This window comes from Rhinoderma darwinii, chromosome 1 (genome assembly GCF_050947455.1).
Source record: "Rhinoderma darwinii isolate aRhiDar2 chromosome 1, aRhiDar2.hap1, whole genome shotgun sequence".
NCBI lineage: Eukaryota > Metazoa > Chordata > Amphibia > Anura > Rhinodermatidae > Rhinoderma > Rhinoderma darwinii.
Window position 1 is genome coordinate 591,325,482 of NC_134687.1, and position 23,117 is coordinate 591,348,598.

The 23,117-nt window shown below is 44.3% G+C and overlaps 1 protein-coding gene and 1 long non-coding RNA gene across 9 annotated transcripts in view; one reads left to right on the forward strand and one right to left on the reverse strand.

Moving 5' to 3' along the window:
• Positions 1-5,779, forward strand: part of LOC142662079 (uncharacterized) — a 31,938-nt gene extending 26,159 nt beyond the window's left edge. Inside the window, exon 4 of the long non-coding RNA XR_012850869.1 lies at positions 5,700-5,779. This is a non-coding gene — a long non-coding RNA (uncharacterized LOC142662079). The remainder of the gene's footprint in view (positions 1-5,699) is intronic.
• Positions 1-23,117, reverse strand: part of UNC13B (unc-13 homolog B) — a 352,877-nt gene that overhangs the window by 123,863 nt on the left and 205,897 nt on the right. For 2 of the 8 annotated variants that reach the window (XM_075839897.1, XM_075839888.1), the window contains exon 2: positions 18,285-20,828. The exons of the other annotated variants lie outside the window; for them this stretch is intronic. In XM_075839897.1, the coding sequence (XP_075696012.1) occupies positions 18,285-20,781 (2,497 nt within the window). In that variant the 5' untranslated portion in view covers positions 20,782-20,828. The remainder of the gene's footprint in view (positions 1-18,284; positions 20,829-23,117) is intronic. 8 annotated transcript variants of the gene reach the window in all.

The window sequence follows — 23,117 nt, forward strand, 5'->3', positions numbered from 1 at the left end:
ATAGATTTTGAACTGAAAATAATAACTTTCTTATATCCACCTTGTTTTGTTTTCTTCGACAGATATCTTGACTGCTGTAGTGCTATTGACATTGTGCTTGCTGTGGGGCTGCCATGTCAGCGTCAGACTAAGCTCCACTCACAAGAACCCAATGAGAAGAGTGGAGGTCACATGACAGGAAGTGTATTAACACAAATCTTTTGACATTACCATAGTAACGCCAGAGCAAGCACAATATCCACATCACTGCAGCAATCAGGAGAAGAAAAGAACAAAGCAAAGTGCATTTTCCATTAAATATCTATTCAGTTACAAGTCTGCAATTTCAGTATCTTTGCCATTTTTGCCACATGTTTTTGCAATACTTGGTCTTGATTTGATTCCGTCATGTGAAGGGTATGTTGATATGATGTATAGTGAAGACCATGCAGTCTGCCAATGAGATGCAAAGTGTAGTGAAGACCACACACACAGTGCATAGACGACATATACCTGGCGTATGGTGAAGAGCGCGCTGATCTGGCGCATGGTGAAGAGCGAGCTGATCTGGCGCATGGTGACGAGCGAGCTGATCTGGCGCATGGTGACGAGCGCGCTGATCTGGCGTATGGTGAAGAGCACGCTGATCTGGCGTATGGTGAAGAGCACGCTGATCTGGCGTATGGTGAAGAGCGTGCTGATCTGGTGTATGGTGAAGAGCGTGCTGATCTGGTGTATGGTGAAGAGCGCGCTGATCTGGTGTATGGTGAAGAGCGCGCTGATCTGGCGTATGGTGAAGAGCGTGCTGATCTGGCGTATGGTGAAGAGCGCGCTGATCTGGCGTATGGTGAAGAGCGCACTGATCTGGTTTATGGTGAAGAGCGCGCTGATCTGGCGTATGGTGAAGAGCGCACTGATCTGGCGTATGGTGAAGAGCGCGCTGATCTGGCGTATGGTGAAGAGAGTGCTGATCTGGTGTATGGTGAAGACCATGCTGATCTGTTCTATAGTGAAGACCGTGCTGATCGGGTGTATGGTGAAGAGTGTGCTGATCTGGAGTATGGTGAAGAGCGTACTGATCTGGTGTATGGTGAAGACCGTGCTGGTCTGTTCTATAGTGAAGACCGAGCTAATAAGGGCCTGTTCACATAAGTGTTAGTTGCTGCTGAGAGGTTCTGTCGAGGTTTCCGTCGGGTTAAACCCTCAGAGGAAAGTCAAACGGCACTATTGATTCCGTCCAAAACTACTGACCTGTGTCACAATGTTGGCACATAGGCCACCCCCGGACGAAGGCATCCGCCGAAACGCGCGTTGGGTCTCTGGCGTCTTCCTCCAGCAGGACCATGAACCCTGTACGTACGGCTTTCTGTACATGCATCTGTTATCCCCCATCTAGGCGCATGGTATCAGTGTCTGTCTTTTACATTTTGATGGATGCTCTCTATTTATTCCCTTCACTCATGCTTTTTGTAGTGGTCGACTTGTTTACATGGTTTCTTATCTGCATTTAGCACTTTATATTATATTGCCATTTGCCACATAACATGTGCTTAGTTGATACAATTTAGACAGTCAGTGGTTGCTACTGTATATGCGTCATGTATAAAATGTACAGATTTACATTCATGGGTGTTTATGCCTCGGTCATATGATTTCTTGTCCTGCAAGGTTGATGCCCCTTTTTTGCTTGTGTGACTCATGCTTTTTAATTACCAATAAAATAAAATTTACCAATAAAATATATATTTTTATACTCATTATCTTCGTGCCAGTACTAATCTTGTACTTGTTTAGGTGTTCCTGTGTCACAATGGTGACAGACGGAAAACATTAGCTAGGTTTCCGTCACCATTGAGTTCAATGGTGAGGGAAACAGAAGCGGAGATTTCTGTTTGACTTTCCGCTGAGGGGTTAACGTGACGGAAAGCTCAGACGGAACCGCTCAGCAGAAACTAACGCTGATGTGAACACACACTTAGGTGTATAGTGAAGACCATGCACAGTGCTAATAAGGTGTATAGTGAAGACCATGCACAGTGCTAATAGGGTGTATAGTGAAGACCATGCACAGTGCTAATAGGGTGTATAGTGAAGACCATGCACAGTGCTAATAAGGTGTATAGTGAAGACCATGCACAGTGCTAATAGGGTGTATAGTGAAGACCATGCACAGTGCTAATAGGGTGTATAGTGAAGACCATGCACAGTGCTAATAGGGTGTATAGTGAAGACCATGCACAGTGCTAATAGGGTGCATAGTGAAGACCATGCACAGTGCTAATAGGGTGTATAGTGAAGACCATGCAGAGTGCTAATAGGGTGTATAGTGAAGACCATGCACAGTGCTAATAGGGTGTATAGTGAAGACCATGCACAGTGCTAATAGGGTGTATAGTGAAGACCATGCACAGTGCTAATAAGGTGTATAGTGAAGACCATGCACAGTGCTAATAGGGTGTATAGTGAAGACCATGCACAGTGCTAATAGGGTGTATAGTGAAGACCATGCACAGTGCTAATAAGGTGTATAGTGAAGACCATGCACAGTGCTAATAGGGTGTATAGTGAAGACCATGCACAGTGCTGATAAGGTGTATAGTGAAGACCATGCACAGTGCTGATAAGGTGTATAGTGAAGACCATGCACAGTGCTAACAGGGTGTATAGTGAAGACCATGTACAGTGCTAACAGGGTGTATAGTGAAGACCATGCACAGTGCTAACAGGGTGTATAGTGAAGACCATGCACAGTGCTAACAGGGTGTATAGTGAAGACCATGCACAGTGCTAATAGGGTGTATATTGAAGACCATGCACAGTGCTAACAGGGTGTATAGTGAAGACCATGCACAGTGCTAATAGGGTGTATAGTGAAGACCATGCACAGTGCTAATATGTTGTAGTGTGAAAACAATGCAGATACGTATGGGGTACAGTCAAGACTAGTGCTCATTAGGTGTATAGTATAGACCAGGGGTCTCAAGCACGCGGCCCGCGGGCCGCATGCGGCCCCTGGGGTTGTCATCTGTGGTCCGCGGGACACAGAGCCGCTAGTATCGGCTCTGCTCCGAGACTCTGGAATTCCCTGACATCGCTGTTCACATATGAACAGCGATGTCTGGGGCTTCCCCAGAGCCGGAGTCCCGGGCAGAGCGCTAGTACAGGCTCTGGTCCGGGACTCTGTGGAATTCCCTGACATCACTGCCCATATATGGACAGTGTGTCAGGGTCTTCCCCAGAGCGGAGTCCCGGGCAGAGCGCTAGTACAGGCCTTCACTCACAACTCTACTGCAACATCATGTACTATACTCCAGAGACATCCACAGCTACACTCACAACTCTACTGCAAGATACGTAGATGCAGATGCAAACATCTTGTCTTATACTCCAGAGCTCCAGTCACAACTCTACTATTATATAATGTGCTATACTCCAGTCACATCCAGAGCTGCAGTCACAACTCTACTGTAACATCATGTCTTATACTCCAGCCACATCCAGAGCTGCAGTCATAACTCTACTGTAACATCATGTCCTATACTCCAGTCACATCGAGTGCTGCAGTCACAACTCTACTGTAACATCATGTCCTATACTCCAGTCACATCCAGAGCTGCAGTCACAACTCTACTGTAACATCATGTCTTATACTCCAGCCACATCCAGAGCTGCAGTCATAACTCTACTGTAGTTCGAGTGCTAGAAGCGGCTCTGCTCCGGGACTCCAGCTCTGGGCAAGACCCTGACATCACTGTGGTAGCATCTGCGGAGGGCACTGTGGCCTTATTTAGGGGTGTGTTGCATTATCTAGAGGGCACTGTGGCAGCATCTACAGAGGGCACAGCGGCAGCCTCTACAGAGGGCACAGCGGCAGCCTCCACAGAGAGCACAGCGGCAGCCTCCACAGAGAGCACAGCGGCAGCCTCCACAGAGAGCACAGCGGTATTATTATAGTAATGTAGTGTTATAGTAGTTCAAATAAGTATTTATTAACAATAATTTTGTATTTTATCAAATTTGAAAGTAATGCGGCCCGTCAACATCCCATTTTTTCTATATGCGGCCCACTTACCCGGCCGAGTTGAGACCCCTGGTATAGACAGTGCTGACGTGGTGTTAAGTAAAGTTCGTGCACAGTGCTTGTGTTCTGATGAGCATTGGTTTTATAGACAACAGGAATCGTATCAACAAGTGGCCGATAAGATTTAATCACAACGTATAATATTCTAAGCAATCTTGTGTCATTTATGCTCACTGTACAGCTACATGACACAGAACATGCAGGACACCTCTACAGTGTGTCACTTGGTATGAGGTCAAGAACTTGGATGATACTTTTGGCGCATCTTAGACTCTGGACTGTGGATTTGAGGCTTGTTGGGATCCATTCACACACGACAGATTTGAAATTTCTGCAACTGTTCCATTTATCTGAATGAGCTTTGCAGAATTCCATGCACACGATGCAAAAACAGCCCTAGTTTAGATGTATGGAATGGATTTTGCAATCTCAGAAATTTATGCAACAAATCTGCAGTGTGTGAATTTAACCTTATTCTGGAGTTGCAGGCTTCGCCAAACCCCAATCTATAAAGAGTGAACTTATTACAATACACGGATAATAAGAGGGGAGTCCACCATTCACTTCACGAAGATACATTAACAAACCAGTCACACTACAATACAAGTATCAAAGATTCAACAGAGGATTCATGAGCCTCATATCTAGATTTGTTGGAAATGTTGTCAGAGAGAAAACCCTTCTGATTGTCCATGCCGCATTTACAGCTACATAATATCCTATGTTAATTATCATATATTATACTCTAGTCACATCCAGAGCTGCACTAACAGTGCTGCTTATTTCCCATTAGCTCTAAGGCTACAGGATCTCAAAATAAACTATATTGTGTTCTAAAGCTGAAGGTGGCCATCCGCATCAAGTAAAAGTCGGCCGAACACTTATTCAGCAAACAGCTGTTTCAACTGGCTCCGCCATAAACGGGTTCATTGGAGGGGCATCAGATAGACAACCCCCAAAAAGGGAATGGTTCTGCAGGTGGTGGCCACAGACCATTCCCCTCTCCTTATCCTTCCTGACTGATTCTGCTCTAGTTTTGCGTCCTTGTCACTGCAGTCAGTATGAGGCGGTACATGCAGCCTATTCCGGTTGCACAGGTAGTCAAGCTCCTCCAGGATGGCACATCCATACGTGCCATTGCAAAAAGGTTTGCTGTGTCTCCCAGCATAGTCTCAAGAGCATGGCACAGATACCAGGACTCGGGCGGTTACTTGAGGAGAGCCGGACAGGACTATAGAAGGGCATCAACCCATCAGCAGGACCAGTATCCGCACCTTTGTGCAAGTCGGAACACTACGAGAGCCCTACAAAATGACCTCCATCGGGATACTGGTGTGACCAAACGGTCAGAAAGAGACTCCGGGCGGGGGGTCAGTGATTGTTTGGAGAGGCATACTATTTGGTGGTCGCACAAACCTCCACGTGATATAAATCAGTGCATCCGACGCCGCCAAGTAGTGCGACAGACTGTCCAAGAGCTCACTGATGCCCTGATCCAGCCGTCTTATCAGACGACGTCAGAAGGGCATACAGGCATGTGGGAGCCATACACACTACTGTGTCACATTATAAATTGCTGTGATGAAATTCTCGCAAATTGGATCCGCCTATGATTTAAATTTTTTACTTTGATTTTCAGGGTGATTTTGGATTCCAGCGCCCAATTGGTTGACAATTTTGGTTTCCATTGATCTACGTAATTTTTTTCTCATTGAAACTCACATTTTACACCAGTAAAGATTTTCAACTGTATTCTTTTTTTTCATCGAGATCCGATGTGTGATTTAAGTGTTCCCAGTGTAATAAAGTGACATTACTGTGGATGTGCAGAAAAAAACATCAAAAAATAGAAAACCTTTAAAAACATTGTGGACTAATGTCTAAGGTCTCAAGCGCGCTGCCATATTACAGATCTGTGTTGTATGAATCCTTTACATGGCACCCACTGGCTGCTAAGGGCCCACACTGTAACTCTGCATGCCACTGCATGGTGTACTATGGAAGTATTCTTTGTAAGAAGAATACAGTGCCTCCTGGAGGCATCTCAGGGCAGCATATGGCATGCCCATGGGTTTGTCTTGCTGACCTGTAGGGACTCACTTGAATGGACGTAGCCGCAGTACCAGATACAACCACACCTATATGTACAGCGCTGTTCCTAAACAATGAAGGTGTTCTTTGCTCTGCCGATTGGTGGGGGGAGGGTCCCAAGGGTCGTACCCTTAACAATTATACATTGACGGCCAATTCTAGGTTTGATGCACCTATAAGACATTTATATATATCCTTTGGTAATTCCTCTTTAAAAGAGGACTTATGCAGGACTTATGCACATTTGCATATAAGGGGGCAACCTTTGAATGTTTTGTGGGCGTTCCATCAGGGGTGACGCTTAAATTGTCCCGTGAATGGTGAAAAACTTTTGGGAGGTATGAATACAGGTTTTAAGGCCTCTGAATATAAACCCGAAAGGTCTTATTCACTCAGAGCAAGTAGACATGTTAAAAATGGTGTGGAATTGAAGCACAAAGCAGATTCAGAACTTTTCATTCTACAATGATTGACTTATTTACAGAACTGCATAAGCTTGTCATGCTGCCCACACTATCCTTGGCACAGACTATGTATATCATCATTGTGGTGCCCTGCCACACTGCATTATATGAAAGGTGGCAGAATGTACAGTATATCTTTGCCCAGGGCCGCCATCAGGAATTTCAGGGCCCCCTACAGCTAAATTTTCGGGGCCCCCCTACCGTGGCACCGCCTGTTAACGGTACTCCGTCCAGTACTATATCATGGTACCCAGGGCCGCCATCAGGGGGGGTATTAGGGGTACTGATGTGAGAGGCCCGGCCAAACCTAATTAAAAGGGGGGCCCGGCAAACTGCCGCGACTTGCCTTTGGTAGAAAAAAAAACAGGCCCCTGCAATGGGGCCCGTTTTTTTCACCAAAAGAATGTCATGAGCTGCGGGCCCCCCTTTCAATTAGGTTTGGCCAGGCCTCTCACATCAGTACCCCTAATACCCCCCCTGATGGCGGCCCTGGGTAGCATGGGGGTCGTCATGGGGGCCGTCAAAGACCGCCGCCCGTGCGACCGATCACGCGCACCCGCAAACTCCCGCGCATGCGCACCGGCGACCGCCTGGAACCGCGCACCGAATTTTGAGGCAGATTTTGACCTGCCCACACTATCTTGCCGCGTTTTTTGCCTGTGGCGATTGAGGACAGCAGACAGAAAACGCAGCGAAAAATGCATTTTCTGCCTCCCATTGATTTCGATGGCAGGTCAGAGGCGGAACCGCGGCAAGAAAGGACGTGCTGCTTTTTCTTTTTTCCGCGACTGGCGGTTTTGGAAGTTGTTTGGTGCTGATTCTGACGCAGTGTCCGAGTCAATATCAAGGGCCAAAAACTCTGTGAACTGGGCCTTATTGTTAGGGCTTATTCAGACGAACGTGTAATACATCCGTGCAACGTGCGTGATTTTCACGCGCCTCGCACGGACCTATGTTACTCTATGGGGCCGTGCAGACTGTCAGTGATTTTCACGCAGCGTGTGTCCGTGTGTCCGCTGCGTAAAACTCACGACATGTCCGATATTTGTGCATTGTTCGCGCATCACGCACCCATTGAAGTCAATGGGTGCGTGAAAATCCCGCCCAGCACTTCCGCAGCCGTATAAACTATGAATGAAAACAGAAAAGCACCACGTGCTACAAACAGAGTGTCGTAATAATAGCGGCTGCGAGAAAATCACGCAGCCACGCATCATACGCTGCTGACACACGGAGTGGTTATGGACCTTTTGCATGCGCAAAATGCCACGTTTTTTGCGCGCACAAAAAGCACACGCTTGTGTAAATCCAGCCTTAGGGTAGGAACACACTAGGCATGAACGCTGCGGATTTTATGCAGCACATTTTATTGTGGATAATCCGCAGCGTATTACAGTCGCAGCAGAGGGGGTCAGATATGAACAAATCTCATCCACACGCTGCAAAAATAATGGACCTGCAGTGTGGCTTTTGGCTTTTTAAGCCGCAGCTTGTCAATGTATTCTGCAGAATCGCTGCTCCTCTGGTGCGGAAATGTTGCGGTTCTGCCACAAAAATCACACATGAGAAAAAAAAAAAAGGCACTTTTTAAAATTTATAAAAAAGTTTAGACTTGCCCCGGCCGTAGTCCTGGTGACGCGATCCTCTATTCTTAGTGCAGCTCGGCCTCCTGTCATGACGTTTCATCCCATGTGACTGCTGCAGGTCACATGGTCTACAGCGTCATCCCAGGAGGCGGGGCTACGTTCAGAAGAGAGAGACGCGTCACCAGGACTACGGCCGGGGTAAGTCTAAACTTTTTTTTCCCTGCAGGATTCCCGCAGCGGACACGCCTCACCAAACCTGCGCCACTATTTGGTGCGGTTTTGTTGTCGGAATTCCCTGCGGCTACCGGGGCGGATAAGCTGTGTAGTTTTACTCAGCATATCCGCCTAGTGTGTCCCTTATGATGTCGCTCCTGGAGCTGCTGCCGGTCTCTAAATAGGCAGTTGGTCCAGTAGAATTTGGAATTATTTTTTTTTGTGAACCAGCTTAAAAAAATACAAAACTTTTGTGTTAGGGCCTGTTCACATCACTGTTCGCTTCCGTTCCGGGTTCCGTCTGAGGTTTCTGTCGGGTGAACCCCGCAACGGAAAGTGAAAGTGACAGCACAGCTTCCGTTTCAGTCACCATTGATCTCAATGGTGACGGAAACATCGCTAATGGTTTCCGTTCGTCACCATTCCGGCTGGTTTTCGGACGGAATCAATAGCGTAGTCGACTGCGCTAATGGTGATGGAAACGGAAGCTGTTCTGTCACTTTCACTTTCCGTTGCGGGGTTCACCCGACAAAAACCTCAGACGGAACCCCGGAGCGAACGGTGATGTGAACAGGCCCTAACACAAAAGTTTTGTATTTTTTTAAGCTGGTTCACAAAAAAAAATAATTCCAAATTCTACTGAACCAACTGCCTATTTAGAGAGCGGCAGCAGCTCCAGGAGCGACATCATAAGGGACACACTAGGCGGATATGCTGAGTAAAACTACACAGCTTATCCGCCCTGGTAGCCGCAGGGAATTCTGCCAGCAAAACCGCACCAAATAGTGGCGCAGGTTTGGTGAGGCATGTCCGCTGCGGGAATCCTGCAGGGAAAAAAAGTTTAGACTTGCCCCGGCCGTAGTTTAGGTGACGCATCTCTCTCTTCTGAACGTAGCCCCGCCTCCTGGGATGACGCTGTAGACCATGTGACCGCTGCAGCAGTCACATGGGATGAAACGTCATGACAGGAGGCCGGGCTGCGCTAAGAATAGAGGATCGCGTCACCTAAACTACGGCCGGGGCAAGTCTAAACTTTTTATCAATTTAAAAAAGCACCTTTTTTTTTTTCTCATGTGTGATTTTTGCGGCAGAACCGCAGCATTTCCGCAACAGAGGAGCAGCGATTCCACAGAATAAATTGACACGCTGCGGCTTAAAAAGCCAAAAAGCCACACTGCAGGTCCATTATTTTTGCAGCGTGCGGATGACATTTGCTCATATCTCATCCACTCGGCTGCGACTGTGATACGCTGCGGATTTTCCACAATAAAATGTGTTGCATAAAATCCGCAGTGTTCATGCCTAGTGTGTTCCTACCCTAAGGCCGGATTCACACAAGCGTGTGCTTTTTGCACGCGCAAAAAACGTGGCGTTTTGCGCATGCAAAAGGTCCATAACCGCTCCGTGTGTCAGCAGCGTATGATGCGCGGCTGCGTGATTTTCGCGCAGCCGCCATCATTATGACACTCTGTTTGTATGTTTGTAGCACGTGGTGCTTTTCTGTTTTCATTCATAGTTTATACGGCTGCGGAAGTGCTGGGCGTGATTTTCACGCACCCATTGACTTCAATGGGTGCGTGATGCGCCAACAATGCACAAATATCGGACATGTCGTGAGTTTTACGCAGCGGACACACGGACACACGCTGCGTGAAAATCACTGACAGTCCGCACGGCCCCATAGAGTAACATAAGTCCGTGCGAGGCGCGTGAAAATCACACACGTTGCACGGATGTATTACACGTTCGTCTGAATAAGCCCTAACAATAAGGCCCAGTTCACAGAGTTTTTGGGCCTTGATATTGACTCGGACGCTGCGTCAGAATCAGCACCAAAAAACTTCCAAAACCGCCTCCCATTGATTTAATCTGAAATCAATGGAAGCCAGTCGCGGAAAAAAGAAAAAGCAGCACGTCCTTTCTTGCCGCGGTTCCGCCTCTGACCTCCCATCGAAATCAATGGGAGGCAGAAAATGCATTTTTCGCTGCGTTTTTTGTCTGCTGTCCTCAATCGCCGCGAGCAAAAAACGCAGCAAAAAAACGCGGCAAGATAGTGTGGGCAGGTCAAAATCTGCCTCAAAATTCTTTAAGGAATTTTGAGGCAGATTTTTTTTTGCCTGCAAAATACTGTGTGAACAGGGCCATACATAAACAGCACTTTGAGATAATTTACTCACCGTGTCAGAAGAGATGCTCCCTCTCAAGTCCTCTTCCGGCGATGTCTTCCAGGCGAGGTCTTCGGTCCAGACGTCCAGTCCTTCACCTCCAGCCAGGCTCCAGGTAAGTTTTGTCCATGTGTGTCCGCGGCTGCGCGCGCTTCGCTCGCGGGTGCGCGCGCGGCCGATCGCGGGTGCGCGCGGCCGCTCGCGGGTGCGCGCGCGGGCGGTCTCCAGTGCGGGCGTTCGTGGGTGCGCGCTCGCGAGTGCGCACGCGCGGGAGTTTCCTTGTGCGCGCGATCGGGTGCGCGCGCGCGGGCGGACTGTTTGACGGCCCCCCATGACGAGGGGAGGGGGCCCGCAGCAGCAGCAGCAGCTCACAACATTCTTTTGGTGAAAAAAACGGGTCCCATTACAGGGGCCATGTTGCGGCAGTTGCCGGGCCCCCCTTTCAGTTAGGTTTGGCCGGGCCCCTCACACCACTACCCCTAATACCCCCCTGATGGCGGCCCTGTCTTTGCCATCCATGCTGGCCACTGGTACCATTTCTTCTGTATAGTAACATCAGTGTTTTCACACGGGCTAGAGCTACTAATATACAAATAATTAACCAAGACCATGTGGTGCCGGACTTTTATGGATACCACAATACCAATTATGTTTCATTTTTTTATAACATTGTTTACAATGCTTTACTAGAAAAAAAGGTTGTTTTTTTTTTGTACATGAAAAAAAAACAAAAAAACTTTAAACTGATTTTTCCTTTTTTTTTTTTTTTTTTACTAGTCCCCCTTGGAAACTTGAACCAGCGACCGTTGGATCGCTTGCACTATATACTGCAATACAATGTATTGAAGTATATCGTGTTTCTGAAGAGAGAGAGAGAGAGAGAGGGATTGAGAGAGGGTTTGAGAGAGGGATTGAGAGAGGGATTGAGAGAGGGATTGAGAGAGGGATTGAGAGAGGGATTGAGAGAGGGATTGAGAGAGGGATTGAGAGAGGGATTGAGAGAGGGATTGAGAGAGGGATTGAGGGAGGGATTGAGGGAGGGATTGAGGGAGGGATTGAGGGAGGGATTGAGGGAGGGATTGAGGGAGGGATTGAGAGAGGGATTGAGAGAGGGATTGAGAGAGGGATTGAGAGAGGGATTGAGAGAGGGATTGAGAGAGGGATTGAGAGAGAGATTTTCTATGCATCACATGCATTTTTTTTCTTGCCAAAAAATAAATTTTTCTTATTGGTTTTAATTAAAAATGTTGCTTTGTTGGCTTCTGCAACTGGCACGGATATACAATATAGCAGATCTAGTGTCTGACTGCTCGCTCTAACACATTTCTCTCCTCTGCTGAACAATCTTCTAAGCGAATTTATGACCACATTAAAGATCACATGGAGGCCACTTACCCTTTAAAAACCCACAGTAAAAACATTGCGGCGAAGTTTACGGATAAGTCAGTAATTACATCTAGCGGCAGAAGAAAGGGCAGGCCCCGGTATGAATGACAAGAGATGGCTGATGACCGCGGTGGGGACTGCCATCCAGACACACCGGGAAGGATCTGGCAAGTAAATGATTAGTAATTAGCAATTATGTGGCATCAGGATGTATTCTGTGAAGTGACGGGAAAGAAAAGCTTTTCAAATATGTTTTTAAATACGTCTATTACCGAGCAGCCGGCAAATAATACCCTGCCGATCACCAAATCATACTCCACAACTGCAAGAATACAAGCAGAAAACCGCTCTGACCCCAGAGAGGTAATTGTAACCTCAGCACTCAATGTTCCTAACAAACATCTAATCTAAAGCCTGAAGAATGTTCTACACCACCAGGGTTACATCTTCAAGAGGCATTTACTGCATCTCCAATTCTAAGAAACGGAAACGCAGCGAGAAAAAACAATGTCCTCGTATCGTATAATATTCACCATTATTACCATAAGGGAGATGTAGAACATATACCAGCTGTACATATATAATGATATACCAGAAGATGCCCAGGTTATACCAGCATGCTCCATATCACTATATACAAGAAGATGTATAACATATACCAGCTGTACATATATAATTATATACCAGAAGATGCCCAGGTTATACCAGCATGGTCCATATCACTATATACAAGAAGATGTGTAACTTATACCAGCTGTACATATATAATGATATACCAGAAGATGCCCAGGTTATACCAGCATGCTCCATATCACTATATACAAGAAGATGTATAACTTATACCAGCTGTACATATATAATTATATACAGAAGATGCCCAGGTTATACCAGCATGATCCATATCACTATATACAAGAAGATGTAGAACTTATACCAGCTGTACATATATAATTATATATGGAAGATTCCCAGGTTATACCAGCATGATCCATATCACTATCTACAAGAAGGTGTATAACTTATACCAGCTGTACATATATAAATGATATACATGTTGCTGCTAATACTTAGATGTGGCGATCGGTAATTCCCTGCTTTTATAACATTTCACTTACATAATCTCCATTTACTGCCATTATACCGAATAGAACGACACTGAGAGGCAGATATCGTGTCCATACATAGCGGCACAGAAAGCCAATGATATGGCTCCATATCACTATATACAAGAAGATGTAGAACATATACCAGCTGTACATATAGAATTATATACAGAAATACCCAGCTTATACCAGCATGGTCCATATCACTATATACAAGAAGATGTAGAACTTATACCAGCTGTACATATATAATGACATACCAGAAGATGCCCAGGTTATACCAGCATGGTCCATATCACTATATACAAGAAGATGTGTAACTTATACCAGCTGTACATATATAATGATATACCAGAAGATGCCCAGGTTATACCAGCATGCTCCATATCACTATATACAAGAAGATGTATAACTTATACCAGCTGTACATATATAATTATATACAGAAGATGCCCAGGTTATACCAGCATGCTCCATATCACTATATACAAGAAGATGTAGAACTTATACCAGCTGTACATATATCATTATATACAGAAGATGCCCAGGTTATACCAGCATGCTCCATATCACTATATACAAGAAGATGTATAACTTATACCAGCTGTACATATATCATTATATACAGAAGATGCCCAGGTTATACCAGCATGGTCCATATCACTATATACATGAAGATGTGTAACTTATACCAGCTGTACATATATAATGATATACCAGAAGATGCCCAGGTTATACCAGCATGCTCCATATCACTATATACAAGAAGATGTATAACTTATACCAGCTGTACATATATAATTATATACAGAAGATGCCCAGGTTATACCAGCATGGTCCATATCACTATATACATGAAGATGTGTAACTTATACCAGCTGTACATATATAATGATATACCAGAAGATGCCCAGGTTATACCAGCATGCTCCATATCACTATATACAAGAAGATGTATAACTTATACCAGCTGTACATATATAATTATATACAGAAGATGCCCAGGTTATACCAGCATGATCCATATCACTATATACAAGAAGATGTAGAACTTATACCAGCTGTACATATATAATTATATATGGAAGATTCCCAGGTTATACCAGCATGATCCATATCACTATATACAAGAAGATGTATAACTTATACCAGCTGTACATATATAATTATATACAGAAGATGCCCAGGTTATACCAGCATGCTCCATATCACTATCTACAAGAAGATGTATAACTTATACCAGCTGTACATATATAATTATATACAGAAGATGCCCAGGTTATACCAGCATGCTCCATATCACTATCTACAAGAAGATGTAGAACTTATACCAGCTGTACATATATAATTATATATGGAAGATTCCCAGGTTATACCAGCATGATCCATATCACTATATACAAGAAGATGTAGAACTTATACCAGCTGTACATATATAAATGATATACATGTTGCTGCTAATACTTAGATGTGGCGATCGGTAATTCCCTGCTTTTATAACATTTCACTTACATAATCTCCATTTACTGCCATTATACCGAATAGAACGACACTGAGAGGCAGATATCGTGTCCATACATAGCGGCACAGAAAGCCAATGATATGGCTCATACATTCGCTGTATATATATCCACATTATGTGCCCGTCCTCCCACTGAAGAGCCGGTATCTATGCTGAGCTGCAAAACACTGGTTTTTATAAAAGAAGAAGCTTTAATCCAATATGCCCCTAAACCCTGCGAGCTGGGAAAACGCAAACCTTATTGTAATGAATACAGCTTAACCCTGTGAGACCCTGCTCTGAACCCAAGGACACCAGTCCCTCTATGAGCTGTATGTGGGCCACAACTGCTCTTCCTCCACGTATGTAAAAGCTCTGAAGAGATCTCTTCAAAAGGTTTATTATCCTCTGTACACACAGCAAGATGCATAGCTTTCTACAATAGGGAGGCCACCTAGACCGCATCAAAGACGGAGTTTCTCTACAGAATCGGTGTTCGCCACACGACTGATCCAATATTCATAAAAAAGCAGCTGAACAGTACAATTCAGGAGGCTGAGGGGGAGAATATGAGCCTGAATTTTGGATTAGCTGCCCTTCCTTCAAAGGGTGCAGGGCCCTTTAAAAAAAAAACATTACCAAACAATGGGAGGTGGATAGAAAATAAAAAAAGTATGAGACAGATTTATTAAATAACCAGAAAAATTGGAATTAAACGCTTTTCCAGCAACATGGGCCTCTCTGTCCGCTGGGGGCTTCCTTCTGTACTGAAGGGGTTACTCTGAGAAGCCCAGAAGCTCTTAGCCCCAATGCAAAATTAGTAACAGGTCCCCATCTATCATGTGTTATTTATAATACTGGTGCCTTTATGTGGCAGAGGGGCCTTAGGACCCCCTCAGGTATCAGGGCCCAGGTACGACTTCTATCTCTGCACTTCCTATAGCGGTATCCCTGGAGAAGCCTCTGATTGGATAGCTAGAGAAGAATGGAAGAGGGTGGGGGCACGGAAGTAGTAAGCCTTCTACTTTGATACATATTTGTATAGTGGTCGGTGGTTTTATGGGAGCCCTTTGGCTGGCAATTTTATGGGAGCCCTGTGGCTGGCAATTTTATGGGAGCCCTCTGGCTGACTTATTGGAGCCCTGTGATTGGCTCTCGAGTACCACCTATGGGTACACTTTGAGCCGAGACAGCAGGTACATTATCGTTGTACAAGTCTCTGGGGTTCATGTATTCCTACAAAAATAATAAGATAAACACAAATGTTAGCCCTTATAGTAGCTCCATTCCTGCCTCATCCATTTGGCAAGCAGAGATTTTTAACATGTCAGTAATTGGTAGGTAATCTATAGCTCCGCTCACACTCATCTTCCGGTTTCATGAATAGAATGCTAGTACAGTAAAAACTGACACACGGGCAGGACAGCAATAGAAATTTCTCTGCCATTTAGGTCTGGGGAAAGCGGACGGACAAGCACTACGGGCACTGTAATGGCTGCCAGTGGTTGTGTCCCAGCATCTATTACCTGTGTAAAATATCATGATAACAACGGAACAGAATATCAGAAGCACTTCACACATTAGGAGGACTCAGCAGCTGGTATTTCCATGTCGCTTTTTCATTTTATGGAAAATACTTTGCTATGAAACATCAGGAGGCAGCAGGAGAAGAGCTGAACTGAAAGCTTCAAACACCAGGGATTTTCGTTAAATGGGCCGAGGTTTTCAGAATGGCCAATTCCTTCCTTCTAAGCAACACGGTGGCCAGGAGGATAATGCAGTCGTATTGTGGGGGAGTAACTGGCGGACACGATGTAATTGGGAACCTACAAGCGGTCACGGCTTCTATTCAGGGCACAGCAGCGGACTTTGGCAGTCGTGGGCCGATAAGGACATTTCATAAAACGTTGCTAACCTGTCATTTGTGGAACAACGTGATCGTATTAATCTGCAGGAAACATAACAATGCACTCCGGGCCTAATAGGAAAATTTTAGACAAAAGTACTTATTTTCTGAAGCTCTGCTGCAATTGAAAGACCGCTCACGTACAAAAAGGATTGCACGTTCAGTTTTTTTAATTTATAGTATAGGCCCTGTACACATGGAGTTTTTACAGGCAGAATTCCTTCAGGAATTCTGAGGCAGATTTTAACCTGCCTGCGCATGTTTTTCCACGTTTTTGAAGCGAATGCAAACTAGCGCCGCAAGTTTTTTTTTGCCTCCCATTTATTTTAATGGGAGGGCAGAGGTGGAAACCACGGCAAGAACGGACAAGTCGCCGGGGAAAATTTTTATTTCAATGGGAGGCAGAGGCATTTTTTTTTTCCCGGGCAGCTTGTCCACGGCAACCGCAATCGGAATCAGCGCCACAAAATCTGCCAAAATCGCTGATTCTGATGCGGTTTCCATGTCAAAATCAGTTTAAAAAAAAAAACGCTGTATGAACTGACGGTTTTCTAGTATTTGTGTATTAGAAATTCTGCTCACATATCTTTCTTATAACAGTGCGATAGGTCCCTGTCTTTTCCAGAAGAATGGTATAGACCACGGATTAGTCCTGTGTAATGCATCCATGGGCTAACTGAATAGGACAAAACATGGCATCATTCACTTGAACCCACCCTACCCACCCACAAATCATGTACCACGGCATGCACGCACGAGACGAATGGAAGAGATGCTTCTGCACAGAGACTGGACAGACCTAATGCGGAGATGTTGCCATAGTTAAAAAGACTTTATGTTCTGCTACTCAAAAAAAACAACCTATAAGATACCTGGACAGTATTACACAGGGGTCACCCACCTCCCAACACTGGGAGCGCCCATATAACATAATTTTATCTAAATGTACATAAGTCCTGCCCACTTCGCTCCCTGTTCATGGGACAATCCCGTGAAAAACTCAACAGTTGGGAGGAATGGTCACAAAACTGATGCCATATTTAGTCTATTTAGTTAGCCCACAAATGTATTACACTGGAATAATTTGTAGGCTGCTCCATTTTATTAAAAAAAATTTTCTTAATAGCGCCTACTGCACTGGTATAAAAATGTGCGCAAAATTTGAAAAACATATATAATAGAAAACTATTCTATAAATGTAAAAAAAACAATGTAATCCCCCTTTAAACATCTGCAAACTTAAACAACTTACTAAAGACTGAAACTGAACGATTTTATTTATTTATTTTTGGTTAAAAGTGGACATTTCCTTGAAGTGCCCTTCACTCATGCACCGTCTCAGACATACTTCTCCTTGCCCTATATCAGCAAGAATAGAGATACACAAGTCATCCAACCTACAGGATTCATCCGGAAGAACTCATTGTAAAGCCTGCGCAGTGCATAGTACATTACTCTGGATGATGTAACATTCACTCGCGTGGTTTAATAGTGGCCAGTGGTGGCCTCAAAGTCATCTCACTTCTCCAGAGAGATGAACACCACAATGGATTCCACACATATTGATAGGGTCATTCTAAAACCAGAACCAAATGGTTGTGTTATCTTAGAACTGATGCAATATCAGCCCAGTATTATTGGGAGGAGTTTCAAAAATATCAATAACCTTGGGACAACTCTGGAAGTTCTTGACCTCTCACCAAGACAATGGGCAAAGACCACAACACAGACAAAAAACATATGCAACACAAATATATGTCAAAAATCTAGGAGCATAGAACTCCGGTCAGAAAACAAGACATTGTGTACCTGAATAGGTTTCCTCGCCAGAAACCCAAAAAGTTTCTTGTACAATGTCTTTTAGGAGTTTCCGCTGCATCTTCTTCTTCTCCCGTAAAACGTTTTTGAAGTTATTGATGCATTTGTTTAGGTAGATAGTCTCTACGCATACTTGGTCAAGTCTTAGAGGTTTTCCTTTTATTCCCTCCAACATGTCACTGCTTTCCAATGCCTGCTCAGGAGAGACTATTGCCAGAGGGCCATTAAGGTCGACATCAGGAGACAGGATCAGCGAGGGTATAGACGACTCACGAGGTAGAGAGGGGACTCTGTTGAGCACAAAATACGCATCTTCTTTTAGGTTGGAACTGGAGCTGTAGCTGTTGCTCATACTCAAATGTGTGGGAATGCTTTCATTGAAGTGCCCACTTCCAACACTGTTCAGTCTTTGCAGAGTGTCATAGTCTGGAACTGGAAACCCAAGATCTTTATTTTCCATAAAAGCATCTGGACTTTCAAGCTTATTAAAGACCACTTTTAAAGCAGACCGGAAATGGTTAAGTGCTTTTCCTAATTTATTTGCATAAAACTTGATGTCAACTATATCTATGTTTTCATTGGGCTGATCAAGGAAATCTCTTAGGACATGACCAGTTTTATCCTGACCATCTAAGTCTATGTGGACTACTTCTTTAAGAGTTTCTCCTACGGTACCGGCAGAACATTTGTCCACGGTGTCATCAAAGCTTAAGGAGGTAAAACTGCCTGAAGGATCTTTTATAATTACGTTAATTTTTTCTGTACTGCGAAATTGTACTCGGGAGTCACATGAAACCAGGTTTCCTTCTCCTTTAAACATCCCATCATGGTCATCTACAATTGAGCAGCATCTGTGTATTGCAATTTCTGCCTCCTCTGCCTCTGAAGATGCACTCAAATGGTTAGAACGAGTTAGTAATCTTGAGCAGCGACAGGTGGCTGTCTCACCAGACGAAGGCAGGTTGGTAAAATGAAGGTTTTTCTGAGATTCTTGGGAGTCAAGACGAATACAAAGATGACTTACACTTTTTTCTAGGCATTGTTCACAGCTCTCCTTCCCGTCACCTCTGACCGCCTCCCCATCGGATACGCTGCACTTTTTTGCCAAAGTACATTTTTGTGCAAAAAGGAATTCCTCACCACCGCAGGGAGCCTCGGTGCTCTTGTTCTGATATCTTATTCTAAATGACTCCGTTTTACGTTCACACGCAGTCTCATCTGTCCTCACCACTTCCTTATCTAGACTCAGTGAGCTCCAGCGATTTTCTCTTAAGCCCTGCTGAAGCACTGACAAAGAATTGGCTCTTATTCGATTTTGTAAATTGTGCTCTTCAAATGGAACAATTTTTACTCCAGCGCTGTGGAAGTTGTCAGATTTCTTAAGTATAATGTCTTTGTATTCGGCATGAGAAAACTTAACTACAGTTGGTCTTGGCCCTAACAAGGCATTGGATCCAGAGTCAAGTCTGTAGGCCTCTTTTATATATTCTCGGCTTTGGATGCCATTAAAGCAATGGTGGTCGCACAAGAAACAGTGAATCCTCTCCATTGTATTCTCATCTTCGTGCTCAGAGATACCATAAAAATATAACACAGTCTCATCACCTAGAGGATCCCTACTTGTCTCTCCACTTGGTGTAAGCATTGGGCTTTTGGCGGAAGATCCTAATTGCAAACCCTCAATCTCATTTAGGACGGAATCCACACAGGTGGACACCTCTTCCACTGACCCTTTGATCAAACTCAAGTGTTGACGGAGCTCTGCTATCTCAGCCTGAATGCGACTGATGCCTTGCAGTTCTCTTAAGATGTACTCCACCACATCCCCATAACGGTCCCCAGTGACAGAACTTCCTCCAGGGCTGCTTTCAGATGGATTGTTTTGGCAGAGAAGTTGATTATTTTCCGTCATCTCCTTCCAACTCATGGTTATACTAATAGTGGAAAGATCCTGCTGGTCAGTCAAGTGTCCATTACTTTGACTAGGAGACATCAGCTCTGAACTCTGTTCATCAGAAGAATTCTGCTCTGCAGTATTAGGACAGTTATCCTCCGAGTTGAGAGACAATTGTACACATGGATTCCAATTGGAACCGGTCTTAATGACACAATAATTACTCGCCGGCTTGGCGTCTCCACTCACCTCCAAGTGGTCACAAGTGGCTCGGATATCCATAAGGTTTGATTTTTGTTTTACACCATGAACAAACAAATCAGTATCAATCTCCACAGGAGAAATTTGCCCAACGTGGTTTACAGAGAGCTTCTCCACGGGCCCTTGCAGAAGCCTCTTCATTTTCTCTCTCAGACACACGGTTATTTTTTGTCTTTTCGACAACTTTACCGTCAAGATTTTAAGAGGAAATTTTTTGTGCTGGAGAGCGGAACAATTTTCTCTCTTTTTTAACTTGCTTCTGGCAAACATCATCGACTGTAGCCCCTGTTCCTTCTCATAGCGATATGCCTCAATACAAAGGTTATGGTACATACAGCCTCTTGGGTACAATGTGCAGCAAAGTAGTCTTCATGATGGAACTAGTACATGGGGAAACATTGCATGATAAGAATGATGTGTTTATTAAGGGTAAGTCTTACCCTTACCACAAACAAGAATACCCATAGTGGCACCTATAGAGTGGAATAATTTTTAACAATTTTATTTTTACTCATTACATGTTGCAATAAAAGAAAAAGCTTGACAGTCAGTTAGTCAATCAATCAATCATTTGTGGTCTACAATAAAGGTTCCCAATCTTCTGCAAAGTGTTGCAGTGATGAAGTGGTGGGCTGAATGCTGTACTCCCATATTTGTGCCCCTTGGGTAAGGAGAAGGCTTGTGGGCGGTAAAGAGTGGTGTAGAAATATTCACCATAATTACACATCAGGGAACACCAGTCCATAAAAACGGGGCTGCCTTCCATATTACACACGATTACAGGGAACATTATTCTCTCCTTTAAAACCAAATTATATCTGTAACGAACAGGTCATGTCACATTGTATTCTAAGCCGACTGGTGACAGAAGGAATTCTGTGCCCCTGCAGACTTAAATTATCCTAGGTCTCCGTTTAGGTGAAGACTTAAGATTCTATTGCTATGGAAACTCAGAAATCTATACTGCTGCAAAAGAAAGGCAGCAACTCGAGCCCCATCTTCTGTATCACAACTGACCTGTTGCAGCATTTACCTCGGGCTGCAGGTTAATTTATTAAAATATTATCAAAAAGAGCAACTTTCAACAATTGTCACACAAGAAAAATAAAGAATATGGAGGTACGTACTATACATAGCACAATATATTATATCTGAATGGACAGTAACTCTTCAGGGTGTACGATCACTAAGACGCACGTCTATGTGCGGTAGTTCCCAGATCACCTTTTTGTCACCAGTGGTTAAGTTGTTTGTAGCATATGATGATTCTACACTTGTATTAGAAATCAGCTCTTTATGTATTCAATTGTTTGAGCATGTCCTGGTACAAGAAAACCAATCCGAACAAGCAGAGCTGTAATGTAAATTATGGGCGAGGAACAAAACTGCAACATAAGCCTCGGATGACAGGAGGTGACTGTGCGACAATGCAGTCAAGCTGTAGCGACGGATCATCTGTGTGCCCTAATAAAATCAAGATGCAGTGTAAAGTATAGGTAACGGCAGCCTGAGAGTCTGATAAGGCAAGACATAGATATTAGACTACCTCAGACTGCAGCAGATAAGCAGCTAAAAAGGTACATGTTAGACAGAGAAACTGATTTGTTTGAAATGTTGGGACCACAACTGGATATCTGCTTTATGTGAACACTCTAATAATATATTTCTTCCTTGAAAATAAAAAAAATCATTTTTTCCTTTCACATTGGCCAAGATGTGACTTTGGAAGACGGAGATCTGACACCTTCTGCAGAACTAGTATATGATTTATGGAGGTGCCCAAAGATTTATAAACAATAAAAAGAAAAAGTGATAACTCAACAAAATTAGGTAAAAACAAAAACTATAAAATCCTCCAGCAATACAGGATTTGCTGCACTTCACAGAACGTCAGAGCCCGGCTGCTGGCAGACTGCTCGTAAGTCTACGCAGTAAAATATTTACATTCTCAGGAGAGGGATATTAATGCTGGCACATTGCCACAGTGTTGTGCCAGTCGACTTAAGAATGTTTTTTTTTTTTTTAAATCAATTAGTCAAAATAAAAATTCTGTTGCATCTCTGTATCCACAGGGAAAATATGCTCCCTGCTATCTTATGGGCGTGCGGTAAGGTTTTGTGTGGCCTGAAAGTTAACAGCAGTAGAGAACACAATGAGGTTTACAAACTGAGCTCCACACAATCCAAGTACGCTATATGACCAAAAGTACTGTATGTGGACACCCCCGGCTTTATGGAGTTCAGATGTTTCAGCCACACCTATTGCAAACAGGTGTATAAAATCAAGCACACTGCGGAATATCCATAGGCAAACATTGCTAGTAGTAGTATGGGTCATACTGAAGAGTGCAGAAACTTTAAAAAGTGGTACTGTCATAGAATGCCACAAGTCAGTTTGTGAATTTTCTGGTTTGCTAGATCTTCCCCGGTCACCCGTAAAGCTGGCCATACACATTAGATCAGGGGTCTCAAGCACGCGGCCCGCATGCGGCCCCTGGGGCTGTCATCTGCGGCCCGCGGGACACAGAGCCGCTAGTATAGGCTCTGCTCCGAGACTTTGGAATTCCCTGACATCGCTGTCCACATATGAACAGCGATGTCTGGGGCTTCCCCAGAGCACGAGTCCCGTGCAGAGCGCTAGTATAGGCTCTGCTCCGGGACCCTGTGGAA